The sequence below is a fragment of the Magallana gigas genome, chromosome 4 (genome assembly GCF_963853765.1).
Source record: "Magallana gigas chromosome 4, xbMagGiga1.1, whole genome shotgun sequence".
Classification (NCBI taxonomy): Eukaryota; Metazoa; Mollusca; class Bivalvia; order Ostreida; family Ostreidae; genus Magallana; species Magallana gigas.
In genome coordinates this window covers 1814218-1830967 of record NC_088856.1, presented here as the reverse complement: position 1 = coordinate 1830967, position 16750 = coordinate 1814218, and the positions used below count along the sequence as shown (strand labels likewise).

At 34.9% G+C, this 16750-nt stretch overlaps 2 protein-coding genes across 8 annotated transcripts; one reads left to right on the top strand and one right to left on the bottom strand.

The window, feature by feature from the left end:
* Nucleotides 1-985: 985 nt before the first annotated feature.
* Nucleotides 986-9717, bottom strand: LOC105319975 (protein artemis). Of its 6 annotated transcripts, none has more exons than XM_066080864.1 (14): nucleotides 9458-9717; nucleotides 8645-8696; nucleotides 8278-8356; nucleotides 8021-8080; nucleotides 7874-7929; nucleotides 7533-7634; nucleotides 7092-7305; nucleotides 6768-6875; nucleotides 5986-6243; nucleotides 5671-5797; nucleotides 4989-5187; nucleotides 4418-4579; nucleotides 3516-4090; nucleotides 986-3314 (listed from the first exon to the last, which is right to left on the bottom strand). In XM_066080864.1, exons 1-14 carry the CDS (start codon nucleotides 9564-9566, stop codon nucleotides 2665-2667), a joined length of 2751 nt encoding a protein of 916 aa, XP_065936936.1. In that variant the 5' UTR covers nucleotides 9567-9717; the 3' UTR covers nucleotides 986-2664. The 6 variants fall into 6 exon arrangements, with proteins under 6 accessions (XP_065936936.1, XP_065936937.1, XP_065936938.1 ...); XM_066080865.1 differs by having other exon boundaries at nucleotides 3729-4090; XM_066080866.1 differs by having other exon boundaries at nucleotides 3936-4090.
* Nucleotides 9718-9843: 126 nt separating this feature from the next.
* Nucleotides 9844-16443, top strand: LOC105319996 (transmembrane protein adipocyte-associated 1 homolog). Of its 2 annotated transcripts, XR_004596910.2 has the most exons (12): nucleotides 9844-9992; nucleotides 10461-10675; nucleotides 10809-10941; nucleotides 11157-11246; nucleotides 11463-11535; nucleotides 11811-11890; nucleotides 12700-12834; nucleotides 12947-13007; nucleotides 13664-13766; nucleotides 14202-14282; nucleotides 14675-15740; nucleotides 15908-16443. XR_004596910.2 is itself a non-coding variant. In XM_011417750.4 (11 exons), the coding sequence occupies exons 2-11, from the start codon at nucleotides 10476-10478 to the stop codon at nucleotides 14937-14939; spliced, it is 1221 nt and encodes a 406-aa protein (XP_011416052.3). In that variant the 5' UTR covers nucleotides 9844-9992; nucleotides 10461-10475; the 3' UTR covers nucleotides 14940-16443. The 2 variants fall into 2 exon arrangements, 1 of the variants encoding a protein (XP_011416052.3); XM_011417750.4 differs by having other exon boundaries at nucleotides 14675-16443.
* Nucleotides 16444-16750: the final 307 nt, after the last annotated feature.

Sequence of the window (16750 nt, the reverse complement as noted above, 5' to 3'; positions counted from 1 at the left end):
CTAGAATATCATATTGCTTATTCCAAAAATTAATCATAATTTTATATAGCTGGTAGCAGGAAAGATTTTTTCAAAAAGTCTGCCACTGACATTTCTTGTGATTTTACACAGATGTACATGGATTAGAACCAATAGTAAAAAGAGAGCTCCTTGAGCCGCAACATAATGGTAATTAACAGTGAAATATGTCAGACTCACTTATACAAAAAAATAGGAAGTAGTAAAATGAAAATTATATTGCAAGTGAGCAACTCTAAGTTTAGTTGCCAAGTATTAAAGCAAGGGTATTTTGATGGTCAGTTATTGATATGTAAGGTTATTTTATCAAACAGAATGGTTTACAGGCGACATGGGTATTAAGTGGGCTGGATGGTTCTTGTCAACTTTAGTGAATCTCTCTGGGAAGAAGATCTCTATTTAACATATAGAAAAATATTCAAATTTTTAAAGCTAAAATTTCAGAAATTTTTCTTTACTAGATAATAGTTTATACCTAGTATTTTAAGGTACATGTAAGTCAATCACTCAGCCTCCTTAAATAAGTGTCTTTCTTAAGGTGAAATAACATATCATCACAAAATGGCTGACCTCTGATCGAAACAACATTTCCTTTTATAAGGATTTTATCAACAGCTCTAAAGCCTAGTGAATAAAGAGTTGGGCTTATGATTGGTACATCCCGAGTTCAAATCCCGCTGGGGCTTTTGTAGTTACTTTACTGATTGAACTTTTTAGATATTCATTTTTTATCCCCATACTGCAAATTTTTCGCTTATTTGACATACATATTGAATGTACAGTTTATTTATCATTATATCTTTCATATTCAAATAATTTACTATTAATTTGAGTGACCTTTACCAGGTGTGTTATTCCACCTTAATATATATTTCTAATATATAGTTAATTCAACCATATCAGCTCCTGTTGGTTCAAAGATTCTTGAGATTTGCATTGACATGTGTGTATTCTTCAACAAGACCAGTTGGAATAATTTAAATTTTAATATTTGACTAGAAAAAAAAGGTTATTTCATACACGAATTGAAAAAAGATGAAATTAATTCACAATGATAAATATAAATGGTAAATACATGAATTGCATTTTGGAAAAAATTACAAATTAAAAATCTCTTGAAATAACAAATACAATACAGCACAACAAAATACATTTATCTTGAGCTAGCTTTAAATAAATATAAACTCATCAGAAATCTAGTCGTAAATCCTATCACTGTTAATAAAAATTTTCATTATATAATATGATCTCTGAGTCAGTTTTTACAAAATGAAGACATGTTAAACATCTTTCTGGTCTAATGGAATAATCCTGAAATCAGAATGAACAAAATTTGAATAAAACCATGGATTTCCAAACTATTTAAAAATTTTGAACTACATGTTTTACTGATTAAACAAGATATCTGTGAGCCAATGCTCACTAGTGATACCCCCGCTCTGATGTGAATATGCAAAATAAGCAAAGTCGACATTTAACAGAAAGCTGGCATCCGATTGGTACAGAAATATATCCCACAATATGGCATGCCTAAACAAATAGTGTGTTAAAATTTCAAGCATCTGCGATAAATAGCTGCTGAGAAATCTTTGAGGAAAATTTGTTTGAAAATTTTGGCTAAAATAAACAAAGTACTCATTTAACAGGAAGATGACGTTCGATTGGTACAAAAATATATCCCACGATATGGCTTGCCTTAACAAACACTGTGTAAAAATTTCAAGCATCTCCGATAAATAGCTGCTGAGAAATCTTTTACGAAAATTTGTTTGAAAATTTTGGCAAAAAATAAACAAAGTCATTATTTAACAGAAAGTTGACGTCCGGTTGATACAAAAATATATCCCACAATATGGCATGCCTAAACAAATAGTGTGTTAAAATTTCAAGCATCTGCGATAAATAGCTGCTGAGAAATCTTTGAGGAAAATTTATTTGAAAATTTTGGCTAAAAATAAACAAAGTCGTCATTTAACAGGAAGTTGACACCCGATTGGTACAGAAATATATCCCACGATATGGCATGCCTATACAAATATTGTGTAAAAATTTCAAGCATCTGCGATAAATAGTTGCTGAGAAATCTTTGACGGAAATTTGTTTGAAAAGTTTTGCTAAAAATAAACAAAGTTTGTCATTTAACAGGAAGTTGACGTCTGATTGGTACAAAAATATATCCCACGATATGGCATGCCTATACAAATACTGTGTAAAAATTTCAAGCATCTGCGATAAACAGTTGCTGAGAAATCTTTGACGAAAATTTGTTTGAAAATTTTGGTTAAAAAATAAGCAGAGTCGTCATTTAACAGGAAGTTGACACCCGATTGGTACAAAAATATATCCCACGATATGGCATGCCTTAACAAACACTGTTTTAAAATTTCAAGCATCTGCGATAAATAGTTGCTGAGATAAATGTGACAGAAATTTTTGTTACGGACGGACAGGCAGACAGACAGACAGACGGACGGACAGACAGACAGACAGACACACAAGGGTAAAACAGTATACCCCCTCTCCTTCGGAGCGGGGGTATAAAAAATTTGAATCATTGATTAGTTTATGAAAGATATGCATTTGTTAATTTGGTTGTAAGTCCTATATTGCTTTGTAAAATGAAGCAAAAAAGAGTCGGAGATGTCCTCATAACGTTAGATCCACCACCTCTTCATCCCCACTACACTCCTCCCCGTTGCTCTTGTACATCAACTTCCTATGACTAACATTTAACTTTTTAGTACACCTTTTTCTTCTTTTGACAATGCTAGGACTAAATTTTTCTGGGGAATCTTCCAGAGGAGAGACATAATGGTCCATAGATGTCTGCTGTAGTTTTCTGGGTGTTCGGTGAGAATTCTCCTTAGTACTAACACTCAGTGTTGTACTATCAATGATTTCTACACTGTCCTCTGACGAAAGTCTTCGTTTCTGTGGAGACTCGGAGTACGAATTCTGACTGGGTGGAAGAGTTGCATCGCTGTCCGATTCCTCCTGTAAACTGGTGTTTGTTCTTGAGAAATCCAGTAAACTGGTGCTAGGTCCTGAACTATCATGCACGACTTTACGAGTATTTCTGTTGTAATTTTCAGCTTTACTGGTTCTAGGTTCAGGGTCCTCAACTATTTTGACATCATCATCGTCAGAATCTGAAGACTCTACCTCGAACAGTGCATCAATGTCATCTAAGTCTTCTTTGTGCTTTCTTTTCCTTGTTGCATTTACATCAGTGGTGGTCTTCGACTCCTGAGAGGAAATCTCCGTCGGACAATCTTCATCATCTGACTCACTTTCATCTGTAATGACAATGACATGGTTTCTATCATCCTCTTTCTCCGCTGAACAATGAGTATCCAGCTCATCAGACAACTGATCCAAATCTACCTGGTCATGCTCCAGTGAATGAGGATCAAATCCTTGAGATTCTTTAATATCACAGACATTGCTATTGGTTGATTTATTATTTAAATTTTTAGTTAAAGAATTTGATTGTTTACCACTGTTCCCATTGGATGAATTTGATTGGCTATCACAGTTGCTACCAGGTACATTTGATTCACAATCACAGTGGCTGACGGATACATTTGATTGGCTATCACAGTCACTAATAGATATATATGTATTTGATTGGCTATTACCGGTTCTAGAAGAAACATTTGATTGGCTATCACAGTCACTTATAGATAAACATGCATTTGATTGGCTATTACCAGTTCTAGAAGAAACATTTGATTGGCTATCACAGCTGCTTGGAGTGATGTGTAAATCAGAGAGGTAGCTTGATTTTTCACTGATTGTACTTTTCTTGCTCATTTCATCTAGTTTTCCATCAAACAAATCACTGCTTCCATTGTAGTTAGAATCACCAGAGCCTGAAGCTGGTTGACCATCAGATAATTCAACTGACTCGGACTTACTGTTGTTTGGAGCATCTTCTCCTTGTTTATTGGATCTGCTGATTTCACTTTCTTTATCAATGTTTGTTGTCTCTGGGGGTGGGGAACTGCCTCTGTCAGGGTCAGGGTCCCCCTGGTCAGACACGGACCCTGAGTCAATGTCTTCCTCACCTTCCCTGTTAATGAACAGATTCAATATATCAGGACAAAATGTTTCTATGTTTCTTATCATAATGAATTATAATGAATTAAAATTATTGATACATACTTATACATAAGCATACATTTTGAAACTCAATTTGACTTTTTATAAATAATGTAGGTGTAAGTTACATGTACAGGTAGGTCAGTCATATGATTTTTGAACAATTCAGAACATAACAGAATTGACACAAAGTCGCACATTAACATGTTTTTTTTAATTCATTTTGTATAACAAGTAACATGTAATGATGGAAAAAGTGGAAAACAAAGTCTAAGTCAGCAGAAAGATGGAGACTTACTGGTATTGTTTGTTTAATTCTTCCAATGAGAGAGCCTTTCCTTCAGTCTGTTCACAGTCGTCATACACCACAATTCTGTGTGACAAGCTTTCTGATTGGCTGCCATCTAGGGAATTGATGGCCTCCAGTAAGCTCTGCCGAGGAGTGGAAAGTGACTGGGAACTAAAATAAAAAAATGTATTATGTACACAACAATGGTATATTCATTGGGGAAAAAAGAAAAATCCTAAAGTATTCTTGATTTACGTGACAGAGTACTAGTAAAGCAAATACCTAGTGGATAAAACAGGTTATGTAAGGTTGTACTATTCTCTTTGAAACCATGGAATATTTGTACCCATGAAAATGTTTTTCAGGGTAAATAAGATTTATTTTTTGGTATACAGTATATTGCATCTGACAAATAACAATAATAAATCACTGAATACAAAATTCTTTCTCTTGAGTGAAATTCTATTTCGCTCAATCACAGCATATTACTACAAGAATAATTCTGTATAATGAATACATTATAGTATTTGCTTTGAAGCACACCTCTATACACGATCGTACATAATTTACACCAACATACCTCTCCTCATCCAACTCGCAGATCCCGCTGAGCTCACTGTCGCTATGACAACTGCCATCATAGGAACTCTGATCACCCTCCTCATCTTCCGTTTCCTCTTTGTGGTTATTTTTAGCTGGTGATACAATAGCATTGCTAAATTTCTTTGGCGACAAACTCTGTGATCCAAACAGAAGTTCCTCTGACTCACTCAATGTTTCTACAACGACACAGAGAAGATTGGTTGAAAAGAAAGTATTTTTCACAATTTAAATGATTGGGGTTAGTCAACAGGCACAGCCTACTTTAACTGTTTCCTAAAACAGGCAACACATAACATTCAGGCAGTTTTTACTTGTGAGGAAAATATAATTTTTAAAAAATAATTACTGTATACAGGGTTATTTTGCCCTGTGTTTTGAGGTGGGTTTTTTTTTGCCCTTCTACACTTGAAAACATTTTTATCCAATCTTGAACTTGCTCAAAAATGGAATATATCAATACTCTTTCTAATCTACATTGTTTTGAATTCACCCAGTCTTAACTTTGCCCACTGAGTACGAGAATGAATGGGGCAAAAATAAAGTGGGTGTGAATATTTCCCCGCATACAATAATCTGATAGGTTTATCCATTCAACATTTCATGATTTCCTTGGGTGATTCCCTTAACACAAGAAAGAAGGATGATAAATGGAGTGATACCTGAGGGTTTTTTCTTCCTCTTCTTAAGAGTTCCTTTCAGCAGACCGAGCGGACGCTGGGAATCCATGGCCTCCCTCACACGGGAACTGTGCTTCAACTTCAGGAACTCATTCAAACGCTGCTGTACCTACATGTGGAAGAAACATATAAAATAGCTGATTATGAAGTATTTCATATGTAGTATTTCTCCCATATTGTTTTATTTTTAGACTTAAAGTACATGGAAATGAATTGTTATACATATTGGTACAGGCAAGAAATATTCCCCCAAAATAGAGAGGGTATCTACACCCATTCATTCTCTGTAAGACACACCTGATGGAGTGTTTTATCCTCCACTGGCTTGACGTTAGGAAACACCTGTCTAGGCTGTAAGTAGGTCACTAGGTCGCGCACCTCCTGCATGGACGAATGGAAGCAGTAGCAGACCCGGTACATCCCCCGGTCCTGGAGAACGATCTCACGCTCACTCACGTGGACAGACTGGGTGAAGAACATGGTGGACGGTAAGATGACCATGACCTTCAGGTTACCCCTCAAGTTACACGGCAGGCGGGGGGGTTTTCCATACACCTTAAAATCAAAAGTTATTGCAACAGAAATAATGAACACTTCAAGTAATTTCTTACTGACATAATAATGTAAAAATTGCAACTTGTTGCCAGAAAATGCTTTAAAAATATGCACGAGTCCAGTTCATATGATTTTTAGAATTAGTACTAAACAGCATGGTGATATAATTTATACCTTCATTCCACAAGCATGAAGTGGAGTGGCTGTTGAGATATAATTTATACCTTCATTCCACAAGCATGAAGCGGAGTGGCTGTTGAGATATAATTTATACCTTCATTCCACAAGCATGAAGCGGAGTGGCTGTTGAGATATAATTTATTCCTTCATTCCACAAGCATGAAGCGGAGTGGCTGTTGAGATATAATTTATACCTTCATTCCACAAGCATGAAGCGGAGTGGCTGTTGAGATATAATTTATTCCTTCATTCCACAAGCATGAAGCGGAGTGGCTGTTGAGATATAATTTATACCTTCATTCCACAAGCATGAAGCGGAGTGGCTGTTGAGAAATAATTTATACCTTCATTCCACAAGCATGAAGCGGAGTGGCTGTTGAGTCTGATGTGAACACTCCCTGTAGCTCTGACATCTGGTTGTAGATATTTTCCTTGTCTTTTTTGACATGCACCTTGCAAAAAAAGAGGCTAGATATATTATATACATGCATAAAGTAAAAAATGGGATTTGTACTCAACAAACTTAAAGCACAATTTACAAGTATATGTATTGAAATTACCAAATATACCTTTTTAAATCATACAATCTTTAAAATATTTAAAATTCTACATAATCAATCAATTTGTCACAATTTTTAAATAATGTTAAATTGCAATAAACTTCAGACCTTGCACCCCAAGGTCTGTGCGACCTCCTTCAGCAGAGGTTCATGGCCATAGTTGGCCCTGGGAGTGAAATGAACCACGTAGTTACTCCCCTTGGAGGTCCACTCTGTAACTAGGTCACACACGACCTTGATGATTGTCCGGCGGGAGGGGATCAGGAAACTGTTGGGGTGACAGAAGGTAGTGTCCACATAAAGACTGGCCAGGGGCTTCACTCTATGTAACAATGAAACAGTCATAAGGTACATGTACGGCAATAAAAACTCAATTACACAAGAGGCAGGAATATACAATATTTCACTTCATTTTTCATATCCAACATAGTTCTGCATGAATTAATATCAGTTTGTATCAAATGGATTCAAAACAAAGTTTTATTTTGTTTTAATCCTAATGACTGTACTTTTGGGGTTTACTAGAAATCAAAATAATATTTGTTTTACCTTTGATCTACATGAAGTGCTGGAACATTCTGGATCTGGTCGGACTCCCATCGGAAATCTCCAGTGTACAGAGCTGTCCCATCATACCCCTCAAACAAGAACCTAAAATATCAACGCAAAGTCCATTAGACTAACCTGCTTAAAGCCAATAGTTTTAACATGTCAGACCAAATGACCTCCAGTTAAAATAATCACCTTATTTGCATTATGTTGTAAAAAAAGATTAAACATTCTGAGAAAAATAGCATTCCAATGAACATTACTATGCATAACATTACATGAAAGACCTGTGTTTCTATGGTAACTTACATGACATTTACTGGGTTTCTACGGTAACTTACATGACAGAGCCTGGGCAATGGCTGGCATGAATCAAGGTCACTGTCACTTTCTCCGTCTAGTAAAGATACAGTAGGCCTAATAGTATCAGGGAATTTTAAAGGAGACATGAAATATAATTTTTACTCATGTTTATCGTAAATTCTTACCTTCGCTGAATTTTGAGCTGGAATGGGAATACATGATGGTTCACCAACCTTTAATACTTTCTAAAATAAGAACAGATCATTCTGATGAAATTGATTACCTTTAAATTTAAGGAATTATTTCTAATTCATCATTCACATTACGGGTACATACATGCATTCATAAAATAACTTAATTAACAATTAAAGAAAATGTCCGACTCACAATCTCTATAAATTACACCCCAGTCCTGCATAATGACCACATTTTGTGTGCTTACCACAAACTTTTCCAATTTGGCAAGTTTTTCCATCAACAGAATTTTTGTAACCTCCGAGCAATAAAGGAAAATGTCATTTCTGAAAATTTGGAATAACAAAGATCTACAACATCAACGTTACATCAGTAATCATGGTAATACTTTAATTAAAAATAAATGCTGTTTATTTTTTCATGGCAAATAAATTTGTGACTGTCAGAGACCATCTGGAGTGGGAAGACAGCTCAGTTAGAGGAACATCTTAATACATGATGCACATACTGTCTATCTGGTCATATAGGTTTCCTTCCTTTCTGTTACATTATTTAGAATAAAATAAAATCTTAAATTACTGGTAAGCCTTTACATACAGACTCCTCTCCCTTACCTAGATGACAGCCTGTCAAGAAATTCTGCAGAAGCAAGTCCTTCCATGTGATCTGTGAATTAAGGTATATAAAATGTATCTGTGAATGCTTTAAAATCAAATCCTAGTATTTCGATCCTTATGCTAATGCTCATCTTATATATGGGCTTTCATTGATTGACTACTGAGATTCATATAGATATGCATTGGAGCTCTGCTCTAAAAACATTATAATTCATGCACAATCTGATGTGTGTGTCATATCATAAAGACTTCAATATCCCTGTCCAATCTTAATTGAGATTTGAATCTTCTTGATTCAACTCTTTTGTCTCCTTTGTTTAGATGCATGTTAAAGGGAACACAACCATTCTAAAGACGATGAAACATGTTCCATAACTCTAAATCATCCACATTTTTTATTCATACCATAAATCTGTTTTTTTTATGAAGTTAAATTTAACTAGTCTTCTAGTGTTGATACAATAATCAGTTATTCAATAAAATGCTTGGCTTAGTGGGTCCATGGTTATCTAATACATATAGGTAAAGGGGTTTGAGCAACCAATGCACCGGTACAACTTTTTTTTTCTTAATTTATTTATTCTCAACTTGTATATTTATTCCATTATATCCACCGTAGGCAATTTATCTGCAAAAATGCATGGATACCATTAATAAATTTCTTTTATTTCATTTTTCAGTTTGAAGGACAAATAACATTTTTATGATGAAAAAAAATATGTTGAGGCTAAGGGTAGGAGAACCTTAATGGTTCGACTTCTAGCTTTTCTGTAGCTTCAGAACTGTGGCTCTTTGGAAATAAAAACTCACCACAGTGACAGTGAGAGAGGAAATAAACTGTGGACTTCAGGTTCAAACCATCAAAGCGGTCCAAGGAAATATTTTGATATTCCCGCATTTTTCCTTTAAAGCAACTCATTGTATGACCTTTCACTTTTCAAGTATTAAACTACAAAAAGTTTCATTTTCCCTCTCCGATCAACAGTTCAACTTTAGTTAAAACATTCTTCACTGGAAAAAAGACTTCCGAGAAACAAGTACCAGGTAGTAAACATTTTTCAAAGTGAAAGTTGACATATAGAATACCATACCCGATGCATATTATATTCCCAATGATATTGTCAGTTTTATGATGATTAATCTTTTATGGAAACTAAAAACTTTGGATGCAACATAGTAAAATATTTTTTGAATTAATAAATTCTGTGTAAGGAGAAACAATATTGGTCGAGCTCGAGATGCTGTAAATTCTTATTGTAATGTCAGGAAGCTGGTGTTGCCAAACAAAGTTGACGCATTTCCAAAAATTGACTAAAATGTTACATTAGGATCGGTAATCAGTGAGGTAAACAGAGCCATTTTATTGTTCTTTAACATGAAAAATTAGTGATTTGATTGATGTATTTCGTTGACACAGATATTGGTGTTTGTTGATTATAAGTCTGATCAAATGCCGGGAACTCCTACTGTAGGATTTCTTTTCTTGGGTCAAAGTTGTTTTACCATATTGTTTCCATCTGTTTTGTCTTAAATTTACGTCGCAACATTTATTTAATTTCTTGTTTGCATTGTACGTTGTATTTCTTTTCCTCGTTATATATACTTAATTATAAATGGCATTTTGAGAAAATTCAAATGAATTTTGAATTTTGACCAGTTCGCGCCAAGAACTATTTCTCGCCAGAACATTGTGACGTCATTTTTTTATATAATTTTATGTGTTGATAAAATGATGTCACAATGCACTGGCGAGAAATGGTACTCGGCGAGAACTTGTCGCACACCAGTATAAAAATCTGTTTATCCTATCCAGCGTTAACAGATATCCATGTCTAGTCAGCTTAAATTGTCCCTTGGAAACAATCCAACAGGATTGGGGCAGGGATCCGGGAATCTGCCTACAGGACACAATTTGAGCACTACCCCAGGGTATATCCCTTCAAGAGGAAATGATACACCTCTTCCATCCTTTACCATCACTGAACCAGTGTGTCAAGCCATACTGTACGATGATATTGGAGAATCAAGGTAATCACAATATAGCAAAAGAAAAACTACAATAAAAAATCTCTTTCTCTTTCTCTCTCTCTCTCTCTCTCTCTCTCTCTCTCTCTCTCTTTCTCTCTCTCTCGTCGATTGAACAATCAGCATTGGTTTGCAGGGTCAGAGTGTGGGACCTGATTGTCCTTATACCGAATGTTTTCTTCCTGATTTTCCTCTTCTACAAATCAAAATCTGCCGTCACCAAACTCAGGAGTACCAGCAGTCCCATATTCACAGCATTCTATGTTCTAGTGAGTTCATTACTTGTCCCTATAGTCAGGAAATATTTTTTTCATTGATTTACTGATTTGATTTTAATACATGTAGTTATATTTTGTTTTGTTATATCATATTATGATACATGTATTATATTTTGATTTTTATAAATAGATGATTTTGACAATGTTTCTGATTTCTGTTCAGTTTTCATGTAGTACAGGTATTGTAATTTTTACCTGATACATAGGTGTGTCTGGTTGCTGTAATCAGTGTCCTGAGATGCGTGGTATCAATGACAGTCAATGCATCCATATTGGCAGGGGATATTACGGACAAGGTGAGAGGACTGTGCCCAAAAATAAACTTGGAAAGAGCCAATCAAAAACTCATTCCCTAGCTCTAGCTCCAGTTTTGAGGTTGAATTTTTAACATTTTGTTAGAAATTGTTAGAATATTGTTTATGAAGAGGGCTGCATTATTAAATGCATATTGCATTAGTTAGATAGTTGTTTAAAGTTAGAGATGTAATTGTGTATATGAACCTTGTTTACAGGTGTTGTGGCTGGTCCTGAGGTTTTTCTTGCTGGGGACAGAAATGTCCATCATTGTGTTTGGACTGGCATTCGGTGAGTTCTCTTGTGAAATGTACTTTACTTATTCATGCTATTCAAATTTTATATAAAGCTGATGCATATTCATGTTTTCAAAAGTTTGTATAATACTTATTCATGTTATTCAAAACTTTGTATAAATCTTCTACATAATCATGTTATTCTAAAGTTTGTATATAAAGATGATACTTATTTACGTTATTCAAAAGTTCATATAAAGCTGATTTGAGATACCACTGCATTATTGAGTGATAAGTTTTTTACTCACTGGCTCCTGAATTATTTTGTAGGTCATTTGGACAGCAGAAAATCCATACAGAGAGTGTTATTGGTGACATCCTGTGTGGCCCTTATGTATTCATGTACACAGGTAAGATGTAATTAGTGACATCATGTGTGGCCCTTATGTACTCCTGTACACAGGTAAGATGTTATTAGTGACATCATGTGTGGCCCTCATGTACTCATGTAGACAGGTAAGATGTAATTAGTGACATCATGTGTGGCGGTCATATACTCTTGTACACAGGTAAGATGTAATTAGTGACATCATGTGTGGCGGTCATATACTCTTGTACACAGGTAAGATGTAATTAGTGACATCATGTGTGGCGGTCATATACTCTTGTACACAGGTAAGATGTTATTGGTGACATCATGTGTGGCGGTCATATACTCTTGTACACAGGTAAGATGTTATTGGTGACATCATGTGTGGTGGTCATATACTCCTGTACACAGGTAAGATGTTATTAGTGACATCATGTGTGGTGGTCATATACTCCTGTACACAGGTAAGATGTATTTAGTGACATCATGTGTGGTGGTCATATACTCCTGTACACGGTTAGATGTAATTAGTGACATCATGTATGGCCCTCATATACTCCTGTACACAGGTAAGATGTAATTAGTGACATCATATGTGGCCCTCATGTACTCATGTACACAGGTAAGATGTAATTAGTGACATCATGTGTGGCCCTCATATACTCGTGTACACAGGTAAGATGTAAGGTATAGAAGAGTTTACGGTACCGTTCACCTTTGCAAAGAGACATGAGAATGGGCTCAATACACTTTTTATTAGTTTATCTCAGTATTCTGTTTTGACATTAGAGCAGCAATATTTGTTTTTTCACACTTAAGTTATTTTATTGATTTCTTTCTTTGATTCAGGGCACCTTGGAGTTTGAGTACCCAGATCCTCAGTTTCATGTACAGAAAGGCTCCAACGAAACGTACCAAGACTTTGACATCTTTGCCCACGGAGGGATGATTTTCTGGCTCACCAGCTCTCTTGTCTTTTTCCTTGTGAGTTTAATCAATGAATTAGGAATTCTTAAATGATGCTTACACAAAAGATATACATAGCAAGTAGGGAAATGTACAGAATGTACCTTAGTAAGAACTGATAATTTTACAGGTGTACACAGTGATATTTATTTTACCTTGGACAAGTCTGAAGGAAAGGTGGTCTCTTCCACGTGAGTATTTCAAATGGATGATGAATATTGTATAGGGCTGGGACGATACTGTACTGAGCCGATTCGGTACATATCACGATACATGAGATGCGATACGATACATATCACGATACATTGCAATTAAATGAAAACATGAATAGAAGTTTAAAATTTATTCAACCTGCCGATGTATTACCGCATGTCCAAAGTTATTTTGTTATATTCATAATGAGCGTTGCACAATTTACAAATTACTTTAGTCTCGTGTACACTAGTTTTTCATAAACAAGTACTCCAAAAGTTTTCCACACTCCATATTTAGCTTCCTAACAGTTTTGACAACCTTACGAGGTTTTCCGCCACCTTTGTACTTTCATATTAGGCGTGCGGACTAAAAATAGCCGATATATGAAGCTCGGATATTTTTGAAAAATAAAAAAAGTTCGATAAGGTATCGTTGTATTAATGGTAAATGTATCGATCCAAATATCGTCAAAATAAATACCGCGATGCGCCGGTGCATCGGTGGATCGTCCCATCCCTAATATTGTAAAGATATTTTAGAGAGCCACCTACACAGTACTGAGCAAAATCAGTACTCCATAATTCATAAATTATCAATTATTTTAAAAGAGGAAAGTTTTAAAAATTATGAATTTTGAACTTTGGACTTTCAGCCAAGAAATCTTTTTACCGCTATGCTGCATTTTTGGCCTTCCTAAATCTTGCCCAGGCCATTGGGAGCGGGATGTTGTATGGAGAAATTCAGGAAGGAATGTGGTAAGTCTTCCCAGAATTCATTCTCCGTCCCATTTCATCTCATGAGAGAGAATCATTACTCTAAATCTTAATTAAACGCAGGGAATTATTGCATGTATGTGCTTAAAATAGCATGAAGAATCTGACTTTTATAATTTTGCTGTTATTTTTCTGGTACCAGTTTACTGTATGAAATAGCAACAAAAGTTCGGTACTTGTGATTTTATATTCTCCTAATTCGATACAGAAATGTGGAATGCAGAATACGAAATAAAAAGTCTACAACTATGTATCAAATACATTTATTAAAAAAATATGGTAACCATTTCAAATTTGAATACATGTTTAAATGAATCAATATTTACCATCTCTGTTCTAATACTTGTAATAAAAAAAAGGCAGATGGGCTCTGTTGTCAATCTACCGGTAATAAATTTGGGATGTTTTTCTTTTCAGCCTGGTGGATTTGACATCTTATATCTACTTCACTTGTTTTGTGCCTCTTGTGTATCTGGTGTTTCTAAGGAAGTTCTTTATGTAAGTGTGACCTGCGTTTATTTCTTTCTTTGATATGCTGAAAGCTGACCACCAATATTGATGTGTGCAATGAATCCAATTTCATGAACCATTGATCAGGCTTTATAATGTTTTTCCTTAATATTTTTTATAAATTAAGATACTGAATTATTATTTATATCTATACCAGTAATATGGATATAATCTACAGGTACTCCAGTAATTCCGACAATAGCTTAGAAAAATTACTAGTATCTGAATCTAATTTTGTATAAAGTTTACATGGTTTTTGATGTATAGTTAACATGTATTTTGATGTATAATTTAAATGTAATTTAATGTAGAGTTTACACATATTTTGATGTATAGTTTACCGAATTTTGCTGTAAAGTTTACACATACTTTCGCTTCAGGCACACACAGCCGCGAATCCTGTTCTCCTACAAGAGTCAGGTGGACGAGATTCCGGAGGACGACACAGTCAGCATGCCGTACCAGTCTAATGTCCGCAAGACCGAGGACGGCGACAACATGAGTGTCAGCTTCGACAGCACGCACTTCGACCACCAGTCGGGGTCCTACTACACTCGCCCGTCCTCGCTCCTCCCCAACGGCTCAGTCAACGTGACAGAAGACGATGTCGCTCCAGTCCGAGACTTTTACCAGGCCTCGGCCTAGGACTCGAGCTGTCTGTGAATTTTTTCTTGCCTAATGATATTAATGGGAGTTTTAAGTCCATCATTATCAGTATAGACTTGTAGGCATGTACAAAGAAAACTAGTAATCAAGGGACTTTTGTCATTCAAGGTGCTTATATAGCGGTTCTTCAGAGGAAGGATCGAATACAATATGATATTGATACAACGCTATTTAAAAATTATGAGTTATCTCCTTAATTGTGTACTTTAGTGAATTAGTACTTCTGATGAAGGTCAGATTTTGAAATATGTGTGTAAATATTTTGCAGATTCATTTGTTTCTTTTTTAATGTTAAGTTTTTTTGTTAATAATTACTATGAAGGAAAATTAAATTGTAAAGATTTGATATACCCTTTCTGTTTTCATTAACGCCACAATTATTACAAAAATCATACATAGGTTTAACTGAAGATAGAGTTTATTTGTTTTCTTTTGTTTTATATAAAAGGAGGGAGACAACCCTCTGAATCTCACAGACAAAATAACTTATCTTCTTTATTTATCTTCATTTTGTAAAATTGTAATGTTGAAAAGAACAGCATTTATTGTAATATAGATATGAAATAAACAGGTTTAATGGTGTGTACATACCATATATCATTTGTTTACCATCATAGTTGTGACACAAAGCTAATTTTTGTTGATTACATTTGTGTTTTTATTTAGGCGTTTATATTTCAACTGGAAAAAAAATGGCAGTTTATGGAGGTATCAGATTTCAACCCGACATTTTTAAACTTGATGCCATGGATGCATAGAATTTCTATTTACCACCCTTAGGCATGTAATCTGCTAAAAATATTACTAATACTAATCTTACATTCAGAGAGAAATTATACTTGATATGAAGAAGTATTCTAAGTTCAATTTCATATTCCATTTTTTGATGACAAAATTGGGAATTTAAAATCTAAATTTTAAATCTTTTTTTCTTTTGGACAAAATAGAAGAAATGTACTTTTCCGTTGAAGAAAACAGCTTTTGAAGATCCCCAAGTGCATCAGTTCACCAAGCACCTGCTAGGAACATTTCAGATGTATCATGTATTTATTATTATGCTTGTTTATTGATCCCCGGTCAAAGGGTAGGAAACTGTTTCTGTATTCAGTGCTAAATTCCCCGGTCTTCAGCTTAAAATATGTTGCAGTTTTGTGTAAATTTTTACTGACAATCTTGTCTGATGATAATGCTGACCTATAGAAGGCAGTTCTTTATTTTATGATCCGAGAAGTACAGGTCAGAAACAGGGGAGAAGAGAATTGTATTTTTGTCACTTCAGGAATTCCTGAATTATTTGTTTTATATTTATGCCATTTGTGATTTCCGATTTCATGAAATAGTTGTGCAATATTTTTGTTACATTTAGTAGAGGGTTGTTGTGTGTAATAATAATAATATCTGAGGATCTCAGTTCATCCAGTCAAAATGTCAGATCACTTGTAAGTTGTAACAGTGACTTTAAAATAAACAGAACATACAAAAAGTGTCTGTTACACTAGTATTACTTAAAAAAACTGTTATTCATTAAAGACGTGAGTATTTGTAATCATAGCTTGACTTGAAATGGGGAGCAATGACACTAGCTGCAGAAATGTAGCTCCATGGAACACGTACGGTCCGTCAACCCCAATTTCCCGTGGAGCTACAGTTCTGCAGCTACATATATACATGTATAAGACATGGGCATTTCGTAGTTATATGTAATAATAAACATGGAATGCCGTGTACACATCTAACGCAAATACTTTGAAAGTCATTATGAGGATATTTTGTGTATAATGGACAAAACT

Coding starts and splice junctions, on each gene's coding strand:
- LOC105319975 (XM_066080862.1), bottom strand. CDS start 9,566: ATGAGTTGCTTTAAAGGAAAAATGCGGGAATATCAAAATATTTCCTTG. Junction 8,697..9,457: donor CCTCTCTCACTGTCACTGTG/GTGAGTTTTTAT, acceptor CTTAATTCACAG/ATCACATGGAAGGACTTGCT. Junction 5,188..5,670: donor GAGGAAGAAAAAACCCTCAG/GTATCACTCCAT, acceptor GTGTCGTTGTAG/AAACATTGAGTGAGTCAGAG.
- LOC105319996 (XM_011417750.4), top strand. CDS start 10,476: ATGTCTAGTCAGCTTAAATTGTCCCTTGGAAACAATCCAACAGGATTG. Junction 10,676..10,808: donor GATGATATTGGAGAATCAAG/GTAATCACAATA, acceptor ATTGGTTTGCAG/GGTCAGAGTGTGGGACCTGA. Junction 12,835..12,946: donor GCTCTCTTGTCTTTTTCCTT/GTGAGTTTAATC, acceptor ATAATTTTACAG/GTGTACACAGTGATATTTAT.